We start from the raw sequence: 23,749 nt of genomic DNA on the forward strand, positions 1-23,749 counted from the left end.
ATGAAGAAAAGGAATAAATGATAATACAAAGTGAGTTTCTTTCATTTTATTATCAAATAAGTGTTCTGTTTATATATTTTATTGCAACATGCAGCGGGGTGAGTGTGCAAATTCAGCACTAATTTATTTCACTTCTTAAGTCTTGGGATATATGACCTAGGTGAAAAAAGTTTCACCGTAAGTTCTGGGACAGGAAATTTTTTAAAATTATTTTAGCATGTCACAGTATATATGGTAAATCCAGAATAGATGAAATTATTTCTAAAACTATTGTCTGATTAGTGTTCATTAATACCTTTTTTCTGTTTCTGAACATGTGCATTTAACAAAAGTGAAAACCTGAATACAATACAAGAAGATTTTGATGATAAAATTAAGGCTATGGCAATTTTTTTAAAAGAAAGGTTCTTGACAAATCAGAATAAAAATAAAATGGGTTACAATTAGAAAAAAAATTCATTCTTCATAAATGCAAATGCGTAAAAAGTATTTTAATATGAAAAAGGCGTGTTTGGGTGAGGTGCCAAAGTGTCTTTTGTAAGCATATTTATGTGCATTTTAGTATATCCAGAGAAATTTATGTAATGGTTATTATTTATGCCTGCATGCATCTAGCCTTTTGATTCTGTGTGTGTCCCTATTCAGTTGGTATGTATACTTGTATTTGGTAGGTGACTGTATATGTACCATTTCATTCTGTGTTAGAGTCCCTGTCTTATCGGTAAGCAGATAGCTAATTCTACCCAGCTCCTCAGGTATAGTTGTGCTTCGAACTACGGTCCCTGGTATCAATCTGTCTCTCTGAATCATCCAGGAGTAAGCAGCTTTCCCCATATCTAGATTTACCCTCAAGCTGTTCAAGATGGAGAAAAATTAGCATCAACTTACCAGTTAGCTCTGACAATGAATATCATATTCTTAAACTAAGTGGTATTATTAGGTTTTGGATTTGGAAAAAAATTCATATTTTTCTTTGGAAAAGCTGATAAAAATACTTATTTTAGAAAAATAATAATGATGATGATGGTAATACAAAGAATACATGGAGGATATTTACATTTTTTAAGTAGATATAAAGAAATATTTCATGGGTGAAGTGGAAATATTGAATTGTCAGGAGTGGTGAAGCTGTAGTGACAATACAAAACTTTCCATATCACTAGTGAAATATTTCCTTTTACCTAGTCAAAAAAGTAGATTTTCTTATTATTATACATTTTTAAAGGCAAGAACTTCGGATTTTGGAGTTAATATGATTAAATTCATCATTACTACATCAATAAAAAGATCTGCAATTTTACATTAATTTTAGAACAGCAACTTATTAGATGGCACACATAATGCTTCTGATCATAAATTTTATCAAATTAATGAATGTTTTCATATGAAAATGAAAACATTTTTATTTCTGTTAACCACATTTCTTGCATAATAGATATAGTGAACACTGCTGGGATGGGGGTAATATAGCAGCATGACAGAACACACAGCAGACTTTAAAGCGTAGCATCAATAAACAAGCGATTTTAATGATTGTAGGTAGTAAGGATTTTCTTCTTCTAATTTCTGCATTCAGACATGAATTCTGAGTAATGACAAGCTTGAAGTCTATTTTGCTAACAAACACTGCACCCAAATTTTGATTATCACTTAATTTTGGTTTGCAATCAACATTAATAAATGCCTCCATTGCTGTTAGATATGATTATGCTTGTTAAAACTTTTATTTAAACAATTATATCATTAAATGTAATCAATAGTTTTTCTTACAAATGTGTACCTCTTATCACTGAGTGTAACAGGTAAACAATACAATGTGGGTGACACAGAATACCAAACAGCAATAGGTTATGTAATTGCTGTTCTAGGGTTTAACACCATTTTTCAGCACAAGATAGGCTATGCATGGCGGCCAGTATAAATGGTGAAGGAAGAACCAAGGAAAACCCTGATAAGAACCACCGACCCATGAGAAGCTACTGGCAAGCTTTCTCACATACCCACGCTGACCGATCCCGAGACTCGACCTCATGCAGACAGAGGTGAGATGGCAGTGATACGTTACGGTGAGCACTTTAGACCACTCGGCCACTTGGGGCCCCTAAAGGTCATGTAAGTTCATGTGGAAAACTAATTATGAATAAAAGTTAATACTTGATGCCAGCATTTTGTTGTTTAGGTTCATTTCTAGTCATTCTTGATGGCATCTTCTTACTGAATAGATACATGAATACTAGAGGGCCAACAGTATTGGCAAATTTTTAGATCTATGTATCTTGACAAAGAAGGAGAGAGGATGGGTGGGAGAGAGAAGGAAAAGAAAAAGTGAAACAGGCCTAAATGTGGAAATGCAGGTCTGAATAACATAAATCAGGACAGATATACTTTCTAAATGGAAAAAGAAAGTTCCAAAATTGATATTGCCACTGTGGCAATCCAACTGTGGCAATATCATTTTTCTCTCATTATGAAATATAAAATAAAACACTTTAAATATGAAGTACTCAGAAATATGGAGAAAGATGTGGGGTTTGAGGAATGAAGAAAGGCATTGAAGACAGAAGAGTGGTGGAACCGTCTACATTTTATCTAACTAAAGTATAAGTTTTGGTTTTGAATCACATAGCCATCAAACATAACTTTGTCAGGTCTCAGTTCAATCTGAATATGCAGTTCCTGCAAAGAATCCGAGTGTGACTTACCTAATCGGAATGATGTAGGAGAACAGGAGTATAAACCTAAATAGGTATCTGTACCAGGGCCCTCCCCAACCCTGAAAGATAAAAAATTCAAATTAGACAGCTGAAAATGGCGGTTAAATTGTGTCACATGAGGCATGGACAAAAATGGATGTCAAATCGTGTCATACAAGGCATTCAGAAAAATGCTGATCGCATGATCAGTTATCATGTTTGTGATTTGAATTTTTAACGTAGCTTTAACAATTTTCCATTCATATCACTATGATATCTGCAGTGTGGAAGTTTATAGTGATGTCTAGCACTGGGGCATCATGCCGCAGATATGTAGCATCATGTCCCACCCAGTCATATTATCCTGACACCAGGCCGACCAATTCTAACACTAACCTCTTAATGCTGAGCACCAAGCGAGGTAGCTGCTAGTACCATTTTTGTAAGTCTTTAGTATGACTCAGCCAGGGTTTAAACCACAACCTCCTGTATCTGAGGCTGATGCTCTAACCACTTAAGCCACCAGACTGGTCATGATCACCAATCACATATTACTGAAATAACTTTCTGAGTAAAGACTTCTTTCACCTCCAACATACAAAACTCACAAACAACAAAGAACTCATTTATTTCCCCAGTACTTTGACCTTTTGAAATTCTAATCTCTACCAGTTCTCATCGGCAACCAGGTCTTGTCTTAGTTCTCAAAAGACACTTATATTTTCTTTTTCAAATAATTTGTCTTATTGAAATATGAAATTAGAAGAGGTAAAAGGAGGCGGGAACTACATACCCTTACCCCAGAATCAGCCCTGACTCCATATTCACAGCATATATTAAACAGCTTCAGATGGATAACCACAGGTTAGGGTTAGCCCCTGGTATAGAGAAAATCATGCATCATGTGATAATGAAAACTTTTGCTCCTGCAAATCCAGCTGATATGAGTTCCTATGAGAGTACTGATGGACTTGGGTAGGTTGCATGTTGTTCTGCTATCTGACCCACCAATTCAAACAAAGTTATTTTGGCTGATAGGTCTCTCAGGTAGAAACTATAATGGGTTGACTCTGACCTCCAACCCAAAGCTCATATTATACAGGTAAGGATCAGTTCTGGTCAAATGTTAAGCTTATGACCACTGCCTGATGTCATGAGGCAAACTTCTTAAGGAATCCATCCAGTCTTGGGTTAGTTCCATGCAAGCTGCATGAATAACTCAACATAAATCATGACAACATCTGTGCATTAATGTCATTTCCATTTTTGTTTTCTATTAGGAAAAGCCAACATCTCCCTGTTCTGATTTTCTCTATGCGCTTTACATACCACTTCTGAGCCCTTATGGGGTCCTGTAGGGACCCCTGGGATGAAGTTCTATTGGAGGAAATTGGTCTGAAGACAACATAATGAATGTCCATGAGCAGGATCCTGTTCTTAGTGGTACTTACTGCACAATAAATGTAGACAACAAGAGAGATTATTCTTTATTTATTATAGTAGAGCAAGAAATTGACAGAAAGAAAGTTGGAGTATGCTTTCCTATAATGAGAAACCACTTACATGGCGCAAAAGCATAAGCAGATTCAATTTTGCAAGGTCTCAAGAAAAGAGTGTGCTTGCAGCATCAATGGAAGTAACAAATGATGCATGAATGGGGCTCAGTACCAATCCCTCAACCCATGGGGAGATCAATTTTATCAGACTTATATCTAAGAGGGCTAAAAAATTTGAGCACTTTTCTTCCTAAAATCAAAATTTGAAGGGCTAAATTTGCAAGGTGGTGGTCATACTATTAGTGCATTATGATTAGGTAAAATATCTGAGGAAAGCCTCAAGAAAGTGAGCTTTTACTGTGAATGAATTCAACGATCCTTTGCTGAGATGAGTATTTCTTGCTCCAGTACATCAGCTTTGTGTGAGTTAGTCTATTCAGTCCTGAATGTTCTACACCCTAGCTGCTGATATCCTCACCCCCCAGTGAAATCTCAAAAGGGTAGCTTGAGGAGGCTGTCATTTTTTTTAGATGGCTCCTTGAAAGATGAATTTGTATAAAATCAGTCTTCATTTCTCTGTGAGTGGTTGTCAGCAAACTTCAGAATATATTTCCTCTTTAAGCAATATATTTCCCTCCTGTTTCTCTTGTGATTCCTTGATGAGAAGTCTGGTCTATCTTAGGCTGCACTTGTGAGAGGTTTGCCTCTTTGGTGGCATGTCTACTGATTTCCTAGATCTGGCCACTGATAAGGTGATTTAATGACAGTGGTCTGATTATCATTTTACGATGGTCCTTTATGATGTAGAAGTTGCAATCAATGCATTCCATTCTGCCAATTGCATGTTCATTTTGTTGTTGGAAATAATGTGTTATGCTCCTATTTTATAGGCACATGCCTTTCAGGATACCGATTCCAATGTATTACTACTAAAGTGAACGTCAACATGGTCATGTAGATGTACTGACTAACATTAAATCAGATATTCATTGTTGTTCTAAAATTTATACCAACACAGCTCAACTAAAAGTTATTCTATCCTGATTGTTGAATGTTCTGCACTTTAAATGTCATCCAAAAACTTCCAGACAAAAATTACTGATCACTATGGACTTTTTACAAAATGGTGGTTAGGTACTACACTGGGTCAAGTGGATGGCAGATGGCAGTAAAAGAAGAAAGGCCTTTTGATGCCTGGATAATGGAGATGTCATTCTAAGCAATGTAAGATATGGCAATCTCCAGGTGTTCACTCAGTTTTTTTCATCATCTTACTATGTTGTTATTGGGCATCTGTGACTGGACTGTTGCTATAGCCAGCAACAGGCCCGGCCCAGTGATGGGTCCATTGTACTGCTGTACAAAAGTGTCATGGGTCCAGAACGCTACACAGCCATGCTGGTATCACCATCACTTAATGCCTGGTACTATCCATGTTGAGAAGCCATGATTGGGTATACATGGAACTAATATCATCATACCTGGTCCAGGAAGTAACAGCTGTCTGTTAAGTCTGCATCAGTGGTGGCATTTAGCTGATCTGGGGTCAGTTACATTCTGAAGATGTGGGCCAGTTCTGGCTATCCTGGTAAGATCACTATAGATAGTCCACCCCATGACTAGAGACAACAATATTAAAGTCAAAGTAGGAGCTGTCATATTCTGGGTGAATTACAGGGTTCAGCTCTAGTACTGGCTATCCTCAGAAAAATCACCATGACTAAAACTAGGAAGTTTCATGTCTAACCCATCTATGATACTGTACCATCTTGATACAGGTCCTAAAGGAAGCATCACAAAATGCAAGTCAGGCTGCATCAATGTGGTCAATGATGCAGCTGGAGCTATGTCCAAGACCCATGAAAACAGCTGGAGCTATGTCCATGACCCATGAAAACAGCTGGAGCTATGTCCATGGCCCATGAAAACAGCTGGAGCTATGTCCATATGTCCATGGCCCATGAAAACAGCTGGAGCTATGTCCATGGCCCATGAAAACAGCACCAGATTATTCTTCTAATTAACTGGCAATCTTTCTACCTTCACCAACTCAGTCAAGATAAACATGTCTACTGAGCAGGCATGAGTTGTAATTCTAACAGTATCTAAGTCTCTAATAATTCACTTCTATGTATGCTCATTGGTCTGAGGAGTTTCTTGGTGCAAATGGTCATCAACCTATCATCTTCCCACTGAGTACAAATACTGCACATTAAGTCCAAATTATCATCATCCTCTGTAAATTTAAATTTCACAAATTTACAGTACTTATTATTGAACAGCAGTATATTCCAAACCATACAAGAAGCAAATTATGAATAAATGCAAATCATTGAACTGGTTAAGAAGAAAATGGGTCACTATTCAAAATGGTTTCTAAGCACTTGCAACTCAGATGCTGTTAATTATGATGGTGCTACATTTTTTTGTCTGAAATGAAAGTGGAGCATGAAATGGGTATAAAATTTACGGAATATATGTCTCTGTAGTGACAAAACTCCAATACCTTGCTCCAACACAGTAAAGGTATGTCAAGAAGTGGAATAGGCTAGACCCTCATTAAAAGCATGTACACAGTAAAGGTATGTCAAGAAGTGGAATAGGCTAGACCCTCATTAAAAGCATGTACACAGTAAAGGTATGTCAAGAAGTGGAATAGACTAGACCCTCATTAAAAGCATGTACAAAGTAAAGGTATGTCAAGAAGTGGAATAGGCTAGACCCTCATTAAAAGCATGTACACAGTAAAGGTATGTCAAGAAGTGGAATAGGCTAGACCCTCATTAAAAGCATGTACACAGTAAAGGTATGTCAAGAAGTGGAATAGGCTAGACCCTCATTAAAAGCATGTACACAGTAAAGGTATGTCAAGAAGTGGAATAGGCTAGACCCTCATTAAAAGCATGTACAAAGTAAAGGTATGTCAAGAAGTGGAATAGGCTGGACCCTCATTAAAAGCATGTACAAAGTAAAGGTATGTCAAGAAGTGGAATAGGCTAGACCCTCATTAAAAGCATGTACACAGTAAAGGTATGTCAAGAAGTGGAATAGGCTAGACCCTCATTAAAAGCATGTACACAGTAAAGGTATGTCAAGAAGTGGAATAGGCTAGACCCTCATTAAAAGCATGTACAAAGTAAAGGTATGTCAAGAAGTGGAATAGGCTAGACCCTCATTAAAAGCATGTACACAGTAAAGGTATGTCAAGAAGTGGAATAGGCTAGACCCTCATTAAAAGCATGTACACAGTAAAGGTATGTCAAGAAGTGGAATAGGCTAGACCCACACTGAAAACATGTACACTAGCACTAGTGGAAGTAATAACTGACTATTGGGTAAATGGCACAATCCCTATATCCAAAGAGAGATTACTCTTCTCTGATTTCCCTTCTAGGAAAGCAGACAACAATTTAGCATTGTTGTCACAAACCAAGTCAAAGACAGTTTTTATATCTTTATTGCCTTGCAGGAAGTGAGGAGTTTGCTGGATTTGCAAGGTAGTGGATGTACTCCTAACACATTATCAGGTAACATATCTGAAGAAGAAACAGTAAATTATAAATAATCCAAACTCAAAATTATCTGAATTCAAAGCTTATGTAAAGCAAAGGCAGACCTCCCAATTTACTAGAATTCCTTGGAATAATTAAATTTTGATTATCAAAATAAGTTGTAATTTTACTTCAGGCTTATATTTATGGTAGTTTTCATGTCTGCTAATAAATTATGTTAAGTCAATATTTTCAGTTTATCTACCTGGATGGACAGCATAAAGCCTGAATGTTAAGGACAATCATCTGTAGACAGGATCCCTTTATATGGTCAAAAATTCAAGTTCCATGTGTTTTATTGCCCTTATCAATAACCTCAGGATCTTGACTGGTAGAGAGATATCTGCATTTCTCAATTAAGAACCTAAAATAGGTTTGCAGTAACTGGGAAAAGTTCAATTACAAAAACTATCCATAAATATTTACAGACACCATTTTATGGCAAATTACATCATTCTTAATATGCAGTGAGAATGGATGTTTAGGATGAAAATAAGCATCCACTCTACATTATATATGTCATCTCTGTAAAGCACAATAACTGAGTCATTTAATATTATGTCTCTGAACAAATATATACTTTAAAGACAAGAGTCCTTTATACTGAGGTTCCGAACAGGTTTTGCTGTACTCACCTTTAGTGACATCATTACGATGGAGAGGATTACAACAGCAGAAAAAAGCAGTTTGGTCAGTGTATTGATTTCCATGTCTAACAGACCAATCTGAAATAAAATGTACAGTGCATTATTTATACTTAATGAATTTTAAAACTTATCATAAACTTATTATAAGTCAACCTCATTTTCAGATATACAAAAATACAAGTTGAGGAAAATTTTTCCAGGAATCCGGCCAGGAAAATGGTTGTCAGGGTTAAAAGTGAAATTATATTTAAAAAATTGAGGTTTTTTTCAAGGTTATATTTCTTTTTTAAATTTTAAGACAAAACAGTTACAATATTATTTCCATGGTGAGCATAACATTTATTAAAAAATTTGATGAAGTATGCTTTAAGTATGTTTCTAAATAAAATGAAAATAAAATGAATGCAATGCTAATGCTGTCGATGATCCAACAAAGATATGCCATGTGGGTCTATCAAATCAATCATAGAATAAAATGACCAGATGTCTTTAATTTGCATAATTTGCACACTTTCCCAACTGCAGCCTAATGAAAAACCATGTGCAAAAAAGCAATTTTTGTGGTGTTGGGGTAGTGCTGTTAATTAATAATTTTTGAAATTTTAGGGGTTTTCTTAATGAGGTTTCCTTTATTTTAAGGTTTATTTTATGTTTTTAAGGTCAAAATGAAAATTATGATTTTTAAATTTTTCTGAGGTTCAACTGTAACTCTGGGCTCTGCTCAAAATCATGCTGATTCTTATAGACAATAAGCACATAAATTCTATCATGTCAAGATATTTTTCATACATTTTTATATTGATTTGGCATTAGTTTTCATAAACAATCTCATCAGTAATTACTAAGTTCGTTGGTATTATACACGTTTCAATAAACTGTTAAATATATTTGGCATATTACAGTAGAAATTTTCCAGTATCTCTGGTGTACATATCCACCCCCATCTTCATGAATCAAATTGTTTTTTTTTTTAAAGTCTTGACTTGTAAATTGATTCCCCATTTACAGAATTCTTAATTTTTAATAAACATTCATGCCTAACCATACCAAGCAGCCAACTACAAATCTTTAATAATGCTGTAAAAAGTTCTTGTTAGTTAAAGTAAGGTTATACCAAAAAAAACACCTGAAACACATGCTGTTTGTGCTCAACTTGACGAGAATAGAGAGCAAAGGTATATATCTGACAACAAACCTTGCTCTTTGGTTGGGAAGTGTTCATTACACTGCGACTCTCACATCCTGTGTATACTACTACACCCACTGCTGTCCCTGAGGCCACCACAGTGTTGGTCCAAAGAGTATTCTCTATACTGAGGGAGTCCTCATTACCGATCACATCTGTCTGAAAAAAATAAATATAAACACTTAAGATTTCATGGATTTCATAAGCTAAGATTTGCTTTACAAAAACAAACATGTTACAAGAGGGATTAAATATACAGATGATATTTTATACATTTTGCCACTTTTGTTCATCTGAAATAAAGAAATGGTTCATATGCCTCTACTTTGAGGCTTCTGAAGGAGATTTTGTTAACACTCTCAGGCGAAGTCTAAGTTCCTTAATGTAAACCAGAACCAGCACCTGCAAGAAAGATTTGCGAGTTGATCCATACATTAAACCACAGTCAAATGTAGATATGACTATTCATGGTTTGAAATACATACTAGCAAACAGCAAATCTACTACCTGTTGTATGGTTTTGATATCTGGTGAAAAATCTGCCAGAAAAAGTTTACTAACAAGAACCTTTAAAAGCATGAACCCCTTGTGACACTTTTGCCTCTTGGTAAGAAATTGCTACTGAATTAAAATGTAGATAGCAAAATGTTTCTACCTGCTACTCCATGTTTAATTCTAACCCTGCTAAAGTCATGCGTAAACTTTTGCTCTGGTCCATGTTTGCCATCACTCATATTAACTCCAGTTCTTTTTTTATACATTTTTTCTTCAGATATCTAATATGTGGAAGAACAGATAATTTATAGTCAAATACAGACAAAAGAAGCCTGCAATTAGTGAAAATGTAATAAGACTCAAAACATGTGGCTTACCCTTTTAAAAGTACCAACAAAGCTATGAATGTCAAGCTGTGGGGCCTCGGCATACACCTCTCCAGTTATATAAAGAATATCCTGAAACAGAAATAAGTATTTAAATTTTGTGGTTTGGGTTGTGATAAATGTCTCTATCTGTGACTTCAAGCAGTGAACATTAAACTTAATACTGGAATACACTGTGCAAGAGAACTATTTCAAAATAAATGAAGTCAAGTCACAGAAACAAACTGATTAAAACACTTCAGAACATATGTAGTAAAATGGTCAATTCTCTCACTTGTCCAAGTCACTTATTAATTCTCCATAATCCACACCATATCCATCACTAAAGGGTAGAACACAAGTCTACATTAATGTATTAATAAATTTCTTCCAATCATAGCAAAGTGGTAATGCACTTGCTTTGCACCAATGCAGTCCTTGGTTCAATTAACAGTTTTAGCAGGAGTATGTGTTGCCCAACTTTAAATGTTTTCCTCAGGGTTCTCTAGCATTCTCCACCAAAATCAACTAAATCTATTTCATGAAGAGTATGTACTATTAGTTTTCAAAACATATTTTGCAAACAACATAAAATAAACTTTAAATTATAACCCCAAGTTAGGCCCAATCATATTTAAATGAATTTTCATTATAATATACTTGCAGGAAAATATTTTTCACATACAAATGGCTGCATACAAAATTATACATGGACCAACAAGTCCTGTTAAACTGTGTTTACTAAAGCAATAAATAGCAGATTTTTGAACTGATGTACATGTATATTATAATTTTAATAAATCACCTCTCATTTATTCTTATTAATGTTCTTCTTGTAAGCAACAGCTGGATGCAACAATGTCTGATTTTGAAGAAAATAATTATCAAGATATAAAATCCAGCGTTTCTAATAACAATTATTCAAGCAAGGTGTAAGGACACCAACAATGTCACTCACAACTAAATCAGATGATTCACAAGTTGGGTGTAAACAAATCACATGATGAATGGAAACAAACAACTGCGTAAAAAAATGGCTGCTAACCTCTACTTCAAAAATTAAATGGTAAATATTAAAGTTATTATCCTAATATATGAAAGAATTTTATTATATATAGAAATGAGTTCCTATAAAGTTTATTGTTAGTGAGAATTATCCCCCTAAAAAAGGCTAGATTTTAATTCAACAAAGCAGAGAGAACTGTTTTTACATGAGAATTGCATAGCAAACAATGGCAGCTAAGAGATTCTTGGGTGTTACTCTTTCAATGAATATGCAAATTTTATGAGGTAATAAATTCATTACTTGTTAGTTCATATAGATAATATTATGACCATCCTGAATATCATATACCCTTGTACTCATGGTGTACAATGTTCAAGATCGTTGCAACATTCCATACACCCAAGTAAACTACCAAAATAACATGCAGCTATTATTATCACATGACTAATGTGTCATTTATTTTAATATGCCCTTATTAAAATTATTCAATTGTTTAGAGGCATCTCATGTCAACAAGAACACTCTCAAAGACAGTACGGGATGAAAAGAATTTACTGGAATTCAAGATAAGACACTCATCTTTAATATTGCTCAGCAATTTTCAGTCATTTTCATCATGTGATAATAGACTCTTATATGTGCTTATTCAAAAGAAATTAATATCACTCAGCAAATAATTATTTTGCTTGCAAAGGCCTGCACAAGATAGAAATCATTAATTTGGAATGAACACAAATATAAGATCTCCTATGTATATAATGGATGTATTAATAATTCTTGTATATAGAATGGTACACTTACCGTTGTTGTTGGCAGAGATTGAGTACATGGTATGGCAAGTCTGAGTTTCCAGTCTGTCTCTCCATCTAGCTGATCTGTCCTGATAAAACATGCACCCTGTTTCTCCGTAGTCCTGAGTAATACCATATCAGCTGGAACTCTTTGATTCTATTGAAATGACAAAGTATTAATAAAAGTATTAATATTTAGTGCACATTTGAAAATGCTATATACAGTATAACCAATTTAAATCACGACCAATAAAATGATAGAGTAAACTTAATTGTTAGGATAAAGAAAAATAATTCGCTTCAAAAGACTTCAAAAATCTTTCCCATCTAGTTCACTGCAGAAAAGCATTAGTTGGATAATCTCAGTTAAGGCAAATCAAACAAAACTGTACTTGCAAGTATACCATACCCACATCCAAACACTCATTTGTAACGGCTTCTAAGATGAAAATGAACAACTGACAAACTGAACTAAACGCGCTTGTTTTAATATTTTTGCTGAAATTCATGCATTCTTTGAATTCCATACAGCCTTTAATAAATTTCCATGATAATCATGCATGCTGTGTTGTTATTGAGGCAGACACGATGTCACGTCTGCCTGATTAGTGAAGCTGTTGTCTGTTTTTACATAAACTAGCTACTTTGATGTATGTCACTACCAAATCTATTTTGAAAGCAAACCTTACAATGACCTTTCTAAGCTGAAATCATTTCTTTACTGACATGACTACCCATAGTTGTTGACCATGTATTTACAATCATTTGTTTTTTATCACTCTGTTCAAATATCTGCATATTTGGAAACCTTGAATAAACTTAACTGAAAAATCTGACATTCTGTGAAAATAAATCAGCCTGAAACTCTTTAATTTTTAAACCAATTTATCGAAATTTCATGAAGGTTTTAAACTTATGAAAAATACAGACATTGCAGTTTTAATGAAAAAAAAAACAACCTTAAATTTGTACCAACACTGCTTTACAACAAATTTAAATTTTGAACAGCACCAGGCTTTACAACAAATGTCCATCAAGACTAATAGGAAAATAAGTGTATATTACAAACCTTCTCTACAATAATCAGATCTCCAACCCTGATTTTGGAACTTGGTAAATTTATTGATCCTTCTCTTGACACCTTCTTGTATATTTGTGAGTTTGCCTCCTTGTCTCTACGATACCTCCTGTAATCATCCAATGCTTCACGGCACATAGTCACAAATATTACAAATCCCTGAATGAAAAATGTAATAAGACAAAGACACTGACAAATTTACAACTTATTCAAACAATAATGTAAGTCACTGTAAGTCTTTCTGTGGCATGGGATTGGAAACTCACAGAAAAGATGATGTCTTAGTGATACATATATAAATGTTGAAAATATAAATTCTGACCCAAGGCATGTAAATAAACAAGAGTCCCTTGAACAGACTGATGCTCTAATAACTGAAAAGAATTCCTGTATGTCCAGATAAGACCCATTTCCTTTTTTTAACTGCCAAGCACTTAAACCAGCTGATATTTTTCAATAATAGCCTCTCAGTATCAGCTGTGGAAGTCACATTGAATATAAGATTGTCACCATTTTCATTTATCACAAACTACACATAACTGGACCATCTTCCAGAGAAAAGCCCAAGTAAAAATGACAAATCAGTTCAGAAGAGAAGTAGTGATAACAAGATTTTCATGACAGCTGCCATCATGGCCACACTGGGGGTCAGATCAACACTATTTTCCTTAAGACCAAGTTCACATCATGACCATCCATTAAGAAGAAGTAGCAATAATAAGATTTTCAAAATGGTTGCCATATTCAATATTGAAGGTGAGACATACATCGTTTTAATTTAAAACCAACTAGATTTCAAAAGAAGTTTTCTGGCAAAAACCCTGTGTCTGTATGACTTTCTGTTGAGAAGATTTTCAAGATAGATACCAAGGTGGCCACATTGGATGTCAGATCAGCACCATTTTCATTTAGACAACTCAAGAAATCTTTGTGGGAAAATCCTATATCAATATAGCCAACCATCAAGGATGCTTAGCAATAATATTTTCAAGATGGCTGCTGTTGTGGCCATATTGCTGATCAGATAAGCACCATTTCATCTGGGACCAACTATATATCATAAAAAATCTTGTCATGAAAACCAATTTTGATATGACTTCACATTAGTGATAACATGCTGCCTTGGTGGCCATATTGGATATCATAATGGCACCACTTTAATTTAGGACCAACTAGACATCATTTGAAAAAAAAAACCCATGATGACAGGACCATCGATTGAGAGAAGCAGCAATAACAAATGTCTGACATACCACGTCATAGTGGCACCATTTTCATTTAGCACCAAACAGAATTTGCAAACAAGTCTTTAGTAGAAAATACCATGTCAATATGCCCATTTGTTTGGGAGATGAAGCAATATTAAGACCTTCAAGATGGTTACTGTGATGGCCATATTGTATTTCAGATTGGCACCATTTTCATTTAGGACCAATTAGACATCATAAGAAGTCTTTAAGTAAAACTCACAGTTTCATATGATCATCCAGTCAGAAGATGTAGCAATGAAAATATCTTCTAGATGGCCACTATGGTGGCCATATTGGATGTCTGTGCAGCAAGATTTTCATTTAGGACTAACTAGACCTTGGGATAAATGTGTGTGTAAAGTAGCTGTGAGAAGTAGCAATAAAAAAAAAAATTTGCACTAACAAATAGAAGGATGATGGACAACAGGCCATCCTATAAGTTCCTCTGGTCTGGATGAGCTAAAAAAAGATGCTTCTTATAAAGTTAATTTTCAAATATTTTACTCATCTACTGAGTAAAATTCCATGCTTCCAATATCAAGATAACAAAGACTCTTTGCAGAGACAGATTCTCTGATAATGCACTGGACTGAGGTAAATAATTGTTAAAAATAGACAAATCTTAAGTATTATTTTAAAAAATGAAGAAAACAAAAATCAGCCCAAGACTTTACAAATATCTGTCTCATATAAACCATGGAGTCATTGTTTCTAAAGTTAAAATAAATACAGACACTCACTGTTGTTGCTCTCTGGGAAAAAAAACACTTTATGGCATTGTATATAATTATCAACAATGTTTTAATCATTAAAATCATTAAATATATTAAAATTCTAAATTTTGTATAAAAAAAGGATATTCCCTATTGCCTTTGATTTCATATGCACTTACTGGTTGTTCTGACTACTCAAAACAATTTCTATACAAAGCACTGCTGTAAGACAATTTGTTTTGATTATTATAGGATTTTGTACATTTTTGTTAAAACTACTGTATTTCATGCTTGCATGTAAAGGGATTAACTGTTGCTTGACTTCAAGTTTGAAGATGAGAATGACATCATAAACTGGTTTGGATTCTATGAGCACCTGAATTTCTGATCTGGCCAATATTTATTTTGAACTATCTGTGGCAAGCTGGACAGGAGATGCCACTCGAGGTTGCTTCATCAACACAGGATTTTCTGCAGTTCTGTGATTTATGCTGCACATGCTTCTGTACCTCCAGGACAGACCAGATAGAAAGATCCTGTGCAAGATTTGCTCAAGACTCAAGGTCAGTGTTAAACTATTTCAAAGAAGACTTGAAGGAATCTTTGAGTATTTCTTCTTACCTGCCCAAGATCACTTTCCCTACTCCATCTTGCAAATGAAAATTTTCTTTGTTATTTACTCAAATGATATCCTGGTGATGTGGCATCTCATCTGTGTGTCGATGCTCATTCTGCCTGTGTGAGAACCACAGTGTCTAGATCCCTATCCTGCCATCTTATCCTCATCAGTTTCCTTGAGCTGCCCAGGCATGTGAAAATCGTACAGGTTCTTATTGTGGTGTCTGTGCACCATCTTTGTTCTGCATGGATAAAGCAAGATCAGCAGCATGATGGCTTTGTAGACCTACCGGTTTGTTTTCCAGACTGATGCCTCTGTGCTTTCACACATTTGAAAACACAGCCTTCCAAAGGTACTTTTGGCACTGGTTTCCTCACTGATGTGGGCTGCACATGACAGTGTACTGTCAAGGTGGGTGAAATTGTCATTTTGCTGGGAGGGTCTGGCCATTCAATGTGATGGCAGGCTCTACATAAGGCTTTCCTGGTGCAGGATGGTGCTTAACATGCCTTCTTGATACTGACTGTAGGACTAAAATTGTCACCAGCTGATGAGAAATTGTTCATACTCTGTCACATATGAAACTCAGATTTTGACATTCAGGGAGCTGTTGTCAGCAAACAGATCATAAATAGTCACTTATCTGACTTCATCTTGGCATGCAGTTTTTTCAGACAAGTTCTTGTCAACAGTCCAGTATTTAATGTCAATCCCAGTGTCACAGTCATGGAAGGATGGCTGAGAACATCATACAGAAGAGGGCTAATGCCAACACACAGGCTTGCTTGACTCCACTGGTGACTGGAAATGGTTCAGATGACTCACCATTGTCCACAATGTGAGCAAGCTTGCCATCATGGAATTGCCAAATGATTATGTGGTTGGAGTACTGTTCCTGCCATTTCTCCTAGGAATGACAAGCTGCAAACAATATAGATTTGGACCCTGATCATTTCCTGAAGCCATACTGACTCTCAAAGTCCTTGATCAATATGATGCACAGAGCAATTCAACAGAATTATGGCAAGGATTACAATGGCTAATGACAGCAACAAGATACCCATGTAACTGTTGTAGAACTGTCTGTTTCCTTTCTGCTTGTACAACTTGAGGATGGATGCATACTTGTACTCCTGGAATATAGTAATTTGAGTCCACACTGACTGGAAGTGTTCAGTCAGTTTGCTATGTATGCACCTCGAGCTCTGCAGACTTCTGTTGCACCAGGTGGTTTACCATTTGACAGCAAGTCAATTGCTTTTGCAGTTTCATTCAGCACTGGAGGATCAGCTGGTTTTCACTTGGGGTAGTCAATCAATGACCTACTCAAAGATAGATAATGTTGATTGAGGATGCTGTTAAAGTATTCTGCCCATCCTTGCAGTATCATTTCTTTATCCATGAGCAGTGTAGTGTAGTGCCATCAGCACTAAGTATCGGAGATGTTCCTTTTTTTAGTCTGCAGAGGACTGAGTCCCATCTACCTTATTGCTCAGGAGTGAGTACTGCAATTCTCTGGCTTTGCACTGAACAGTCCTCTTGGCACTGTGTATGGCTACCTTGCTACATGATAAAGTGTTGTCCTCTTAACTTTTGGAGAAATTGCTTCCTTGTTCATTAGTCTCCATAAGTCAGCATCATTCTCATCAAAACAATCATCATGTGTTGGGACCATAGGTTTTGTATGCAGCAATGTTACTGAATTCTTTATTCCAGCAATACACTTCCACTTATTTTGTGGAAGGTAATGGCTGCAGCAGTTTTTTGAGGGATTCCAAAATACTTTTCCATACAATCATTTGTAAACAATGAAATAGAAATATATACTAACAACAGATAATGGGTTTCAGGTATGGGAAATTCAAAGATTTTTTCTTGATACAGTGCTCTCCTCATAAGGCCATACATTCTACACTGAAAAGCTGGCCTCATGAAAGGGTTCGCTTCTGAGGAGGGAACAATCTCCCTTGAGAAAGAATCCTCAAGAGGGGGACCACTGTATTTATGGTAGTGTTTTAAAAAATAAATTGGTTTATTTTCTCTCCATCATATCTGTCCATCAACATTTCCCCAATAATCCTCAGGGCCCAGGTTGCTGAATGGTCAAGGCAATTGCCTTTATTTAACACTACCATCTAACCTATGTCTGCATGGGTTCAGGTCTCTGGCTTGGCCTATGGGGGTATATGAGAAAGCTTGCCAGTAGCATCCTGTGGGTTGGTGGTTCTTCCTAGGGATTTCACGGGTTCTTCCTTCAATACATAAATTGGCTGCCATGTAAATCCTATCATGTGCTGATCAATGACATTAAACCTACAACAACCATGACTCATTAATCCTCTACTCTTCCTTTCTGACACAAAGATATATTTTGAACACCATTAGAGTAAGCACAAAAATGCTGCAATATCCAGTCACCACCACCTACAATGAAACTAACTCTAAAATCATGTTTACCAAAACACCCCCCCCCCCAAAAAACATACATGTCAAGCACTAGAACATCCAGATTCAAGCTCTAATACTCTTTAATCCTTCTTGTTTTAAATGTACATACAATTTATATCATAGAATACTTACCAGAGGCCCCCAGTATGTGTAGAGATAACCAATTCGGATCTCAGGAATGAACTGTGAAGTGGCCATCACCAAAAAGTACAGATTCAGGAAAAACCTAAATTGTTCAAATAGCACCTGAAAAAAAAGTAACAAGCATTAGGTAGAACCAAAGTATAACAAATGATGCATCATCATTACTGCTTTATGTCTGCATGGCATATGTTCAATAAACTGATATATGAAACCGACTACCATTCAAACCTCCCAAAAGGCCAGTACCTGCACATCAAGCCCACAATCAGAGTGGAAACAGAGACACAAAAGTCTTAACAAGCTTAATGAATCAAATGCAAAATTACTTCATTATTATGCATGGATCTTGCTCCAAACTCTATTTACAAATGATCTTAATTACTTAAGACCAAATTTGATCAAAAAAGGATCAGGAATATAGTCTCTAGAGTGGCACCAAGCTCAGCAAATAAAATGCAGGATCAGATAACCCTATATTTTAAATTTAGATCAAGATCACATAAAAAAAAGGTTTTAAAGTCAGCCAGCACAATGCAAGATCAACTCATTAATATGCATGGATCCCACTCACTTTTGAAATAGTCCAATATCTTGATGATATAAGCCCATATTCCGATTTAATAAAAACCAGATACGAATTATGACTGCCACACTGGTAACATCCTCAACTAACCAGATGCACGATCACCACCTCATTGTTTGTTCTTGCTTAGTAATGAAATTGGCAAAAATCTTGATTATATGAGCATACATTCCTAGTTTGATTAAGTACGGTTTTGTTTTTGTTTTGTGTTGATTTTAATGCCACTTTTAGCACACTACTGCTACATTATACCAAAGAAATAGGAGCTAAGTGCCTCTCCCAAGTCAACATTGAGGCAACCAACCCAGGCTGGCCTGAGGTGATCAAACGCAGATCACAAAATATAACTTCCCGAGTGGCAGCCAATCAGATGCAAGATTATATCATTAATATATATATATATATATATATATATATATATATATATATATATATATATATATATAACACTTAATATTTAATTCAATCCAAGTTCTTGATGATCTTGATGGAGTATGCCTGTATTTCAAGTTCGAACAAAATCTGAAAAGAATTCAAGAGTGGCAACAAATTCAGGCAATCAAGTTCAATCAAGTGTAAGTGCATCTCATTAGCATCCATGGATTACTGAGCTAATCCAATATCTTGATGATAAGCCTATATTACAAAATTGATCAAAATCAAATTATAAATTTAGCCAGAATGTAAGCCAATCAGATGCAAGATCATCTCATAAACAAACATGGATCTTGCTTACTACTGAACTTAATCCAAGATTCTGATGATGGTATAAACCTGTATTCATAGCTTGACTCAAGTCAGAACTGAAACAGGGTTTGTACAGCACCGAAGACAATATTTTCAAGGACTTAAACCAGATTTCAAGGAGGATTTTCTCCAAAATAAAATACCAACAATCATAGATATGTCACACCTGGAACAATGCTTAGAACATTTTGTCTTGACTAAGACATCAAAGGTGATTTACAATCAGATGCCATTTCAAGAATTGGTCACCTTTACGTCCATCATATATTTGAACAATAAAAAGATAATTTCAAAAGTCTTGTATATTCAACACATGTATATTTGGAAAAGGCTGATCAACTTCTGTAATAATTTTATGCTTTAATTTTTTAAAAAAGAAATCTGACCTTATGCACTGATGGGAGGCACACCTTGTTGAGGTTCACCTGAACAAGATAAATCAATAATTTTGCTAGAGGGAAAAATAATTCTCTGAGATATGGACAATTAAATCAAGGGAATTTACCTTCTTTCTCACTGAGATATTTTTTCTCTTTCCAGGTCAGTTAGCTGAAGAAAATTATGCATGTACCCACAAATTTGTGGTGGGGTGGAAAAGTGGTAATAAAAGCGGGCACAAAAATATGTGCTTTATTGGCACAGTTACCATCTTTCCATTATAAGATAAATTTGTTGCTATTATGGAACAGTACATGGTCAATTTGCCGTCAGCAAGAATGGGTGTTTCTGTATGGTCATGCAGAAAAAGGAGTGGAATAAGGTCTTTTTAATGCTACAAAGTAAGACAATTGTTTTCAAGCATTAACCCACCCACCCACCCAAAAACCTAAATGGTCTTCAGTGGATATTATACAGATATCAAGATAGTGAAAACTGTCAACACTTTTATAAAATATTGACAACGGTTTGCATCAAATGATGATGTCAATTTCAGCTTTGGAAAAGTGTGCTTCTATCACACAAAGCCATCCCACTTGGCATATTGTATTTAACATCCCCAATTTCGGTCCTACCATAAACAATATAAGTTTGATATTGTTCATAATTAATTTGAACTCATCTTAATGCTGAAATAAATAAAAATGAGGAAATTTGTCAAAGCTCAGATGTCCTAGATTTAAGACATTCAACATTTATATCCTATCTCCACATGTATCTTATTTGCTCATTTCGTAAGGGGTAAAATATTACAAAAGTATTAAATCAAACAGAAATGATACGTCAATAATCTAATCATAATAGGGATCTATTTTTTATAATTAATTTGCTGGCATAAACAATTGTGAAATACTTCCAAATTAGAGATCATTTGCAATGATCACTTTCAGCCATTTTTAAAAAGACCTGGATATGTCATTTTGTCATGAGTTTTATTCTCATTTATAAACCAATGGCAGGTTTCATAAACACTTAAACGCAAACATGAAACAATCTTGTTTACACATGTAAATGTGTCAGCCTTAAAGTTTTGCAAATCATTTACATCAATGGTTAACCAACGTAGTATGCAAACCTTTGGCACAAATGTTATAACACTGTATTTTTGGTTTCTGATCACATTCTTAGGAAACTTTTCATGTAGACTTCTTTCCTGACCAATTGGTACTGTTCTTGCTTTGTACACTTTCTTCCTTTTGCAAAGTCTATCCCAGCATCTGAAGGGTAAATGTAATGAAATAGATACTTTTGACCATTTGCATTTAATCTATAAATAAAATTGTTATTTACCATCTTTAGGAGAAATAGTGGTAGCTAATACATTTTTTTAGACTTCTGTGCATGCTGCATTATATATCCTAAAAATAAATAAGGCTGTACTGATCAAATGATTTGATAGATCTTAAAAATTCTGAAAATTCTGTTTATTGTGATTTTTTTCCAAGGTAATCAATTATCTCAAGGTACAATTTGCATCAAATTGGAAAAAAAAGGAGGGAAATTTCTGCTTTGCTGCAGATTTAAAGTTTTAAATTCTTTCCCAAAACAGTGATACCTTGAACAGCAATTATTCCAGCGCTCAGAGCAATAAAAACTAAACCAAGATTGTCCAGGGGTGCGGAATCTCCGTGATCTAACCAAAGAATCTCTCTCATCCATTTCAAAACGCTCCATTCCACCTATCAGATGGACGTTATCCAAGTCATCATCCGATACTGAACTGAAAAATAAATGCTAAATACTAGAATAGAATCTAAATGCAATATCAAGTAAATCTGATTATTACTGTGAATTCACTGTTATTTATGAGGTGCCAGTTTTCAGTTTTTGTAATAAGCAAGATCAAGAATTTAAATCCTCAACATAGTATGAAACAAACCTATATTCAAAGCCCACCCACCCTTGCTGTGTAATATTGGTAAGATATCACTTTTGGGTTTTTTTTATTGTTTTAATACCAAGCCTATTTACTATGCTGAGAAATATATATGCTCTGTGGATAGGACACTAAGCTCATTCTTTCATTCATGGGTGCCAAGAAGAGCAAGAAAACAGCCTTGATGGTAAGGTTCACCCAGAGGTTTGTAGGGAGTTTCAGTTAAGAGACCCTAAGATAAAAGGTTTCCATTTGGACATTAGCTAGCAAAGCACCAGACTTTGAAGCTCAAAATACTTGATCAGTTCTGCTAATTAAGAGTCCTTCAAAATTCAGGTCTTTAAAAAATTTGAGTGTGTTGGAAAGAGCTGCCCTATAGCCGGTGAAAGTAGAAACCAAGCATGGCTTCCTTTCAAAAAGGAAGAGTACAAAATCAGCCACTCTGCTCATTAAGAAGCAGCTAGGATTATCACATTCCCAACTGCACCAATCATAAAAGATTCTCCACTTGGCAACATAGACCTTAGATCATCTCCTGGATTGAACTTTGCACTTGACAACTATGTTCAAAAACTTGTCTTAGCAGAGAGATTGTTTTGGATGAACCAAGCATAATGGCAAAGAATCTGCTGGCTACTGTGTAGGAGAGAGCTACTACACTGTGACGGTAGGTCCCTCTGAGGCTATCACCTGGGATGGTCCACCAGCAGGTTTGGGTCACAGAGGGACCATCAAAATGAACTAAGCAGTGGAGTTCCTTGTTTTGCTAAGTGCCTGTGAGATCATCCTGACAAGTCGGAAGGCATAAGCAAACAGACTGTCCTGCTTCAGACCTAAATGGATCTGACTAGATTAGTTTCTTTGAGCTGCACCCAATCAGCGAAAAAGTAGATACTGTAACAATTTGAATAGCTACAACTGTCAAAGGTCAATGCTAAAGGAAGTGGATTGATGACACTTGGCTTGTGAAGATGAATCACTTGTGAATTCATAATACTACCATAGATCAGCTGCAGCAGTCTTTATGAACACTGAGAAACCTATTTGTAATTTTTACTTATTGCTTGTACTTGCATGTAAATGAATTTGGGTATAATCTTTTGTATGCAGTGTGTGTGTGTGTATATATATATATATATATATATATATATATATATATATATATATATATGTTGATACTATGACTTTGCACTTCTGAAAAGCAAACCAAAAGAGCATGTTTGATTTAAACAGCTCCAACTCTAAAATTTAAATAGCTCTCTTTCCAAATGGCATCCAATTACAGCAGAAGCACACTTAGCTTTGCAATGACATATGGCCTATGTGTATCACAGTGATCTGATGCTGAAGCTGTCTTTATTCTTTACTTCATTTTAAGGAAAAACAGGACTGATCTGAATTTAAAAATATGGAGTTAGTCATGTTAGGTCAACCAGCCCTGTTTCTCAATGCTGACCCCAGCACTTTTTTCTCCCCATGATATATAGGAAAAACAAATCCCCAAAGTTGTTTTGTGCATTTAACTGAGCTGGTTTTGCCCAGTACTTTGAAGCACTTAGTACATTATGCATACTAATCATAATATTTTCTTTTTTTAAAAAAATGCATACCTACCCTAATTTT

General features: G+C 35.3%; 1 protein-coding gene across 2 annotated transcripts in view; it reads right to left on the bottom strand.

Annotated features, from left to right (window-relative positions):
* Positions 1-23,749, bottom strand: part of LOC149783020 (putative phospholipid-transporting ATPase IIB) — an 86,705-nt gene that overhangs the window by 57,881 nt on the left and 5,075 nt on the right. For both annotated transcript variants that reach the window (XM_089934606.1, XM_089934607.1), the window contains exons 2-11: positions 21,806-21,970; positions 21,326-21,467; positions 18,471-18,584; positions 13,300-13,467; positions 12,241-12,387; positions 10,446-10,526; positions 9,583-9,732; positions 8,376-8,465; positions 2,703-2,773; positions 688-853 (exon numbers count right to left, since the gene is read on the bottom strand). In XM_089934606.1, the coding sequence (XP_089790732.1) occupies positions 688-853; positions 2,703-2,773; positions 8,376-8,465; positions 9,583-9,732; positions 10,446-10,526; positions 12,241-12,387; positions 13,300-13,467; positions 18,471-18,584; positions 21,326-21,467; positions 21,806-21,970 (1,294 nt within the window). The remainder of the gene's footprint in view (positions 1-687; positions 854-2,702; positions 2,774-8,375; positions 8,466-9,582; positions 9,733-10,445; positions 10,527-12,240; positions 12,388-13,299; positions 13,468-18,470; positions 18,585-21,325; positions 21,468-21,805; positions 21,971-23,749) is intronic.

Source organism: Sinohyriopsis cumingii, chromosome 15, assembly GCF_028554795.1.
Source record: "Sinohyriopsis cumingii isolate HCF-2022 chromosome 15, ASM2855479v2, whole genome shotgun sequence".
NCBI lineage: Eukaryota > Metazoa > Mollusca > Bivalvia > Unionida > Unionidae > Sinohyriopsis > Sinohyriopsis cumingii.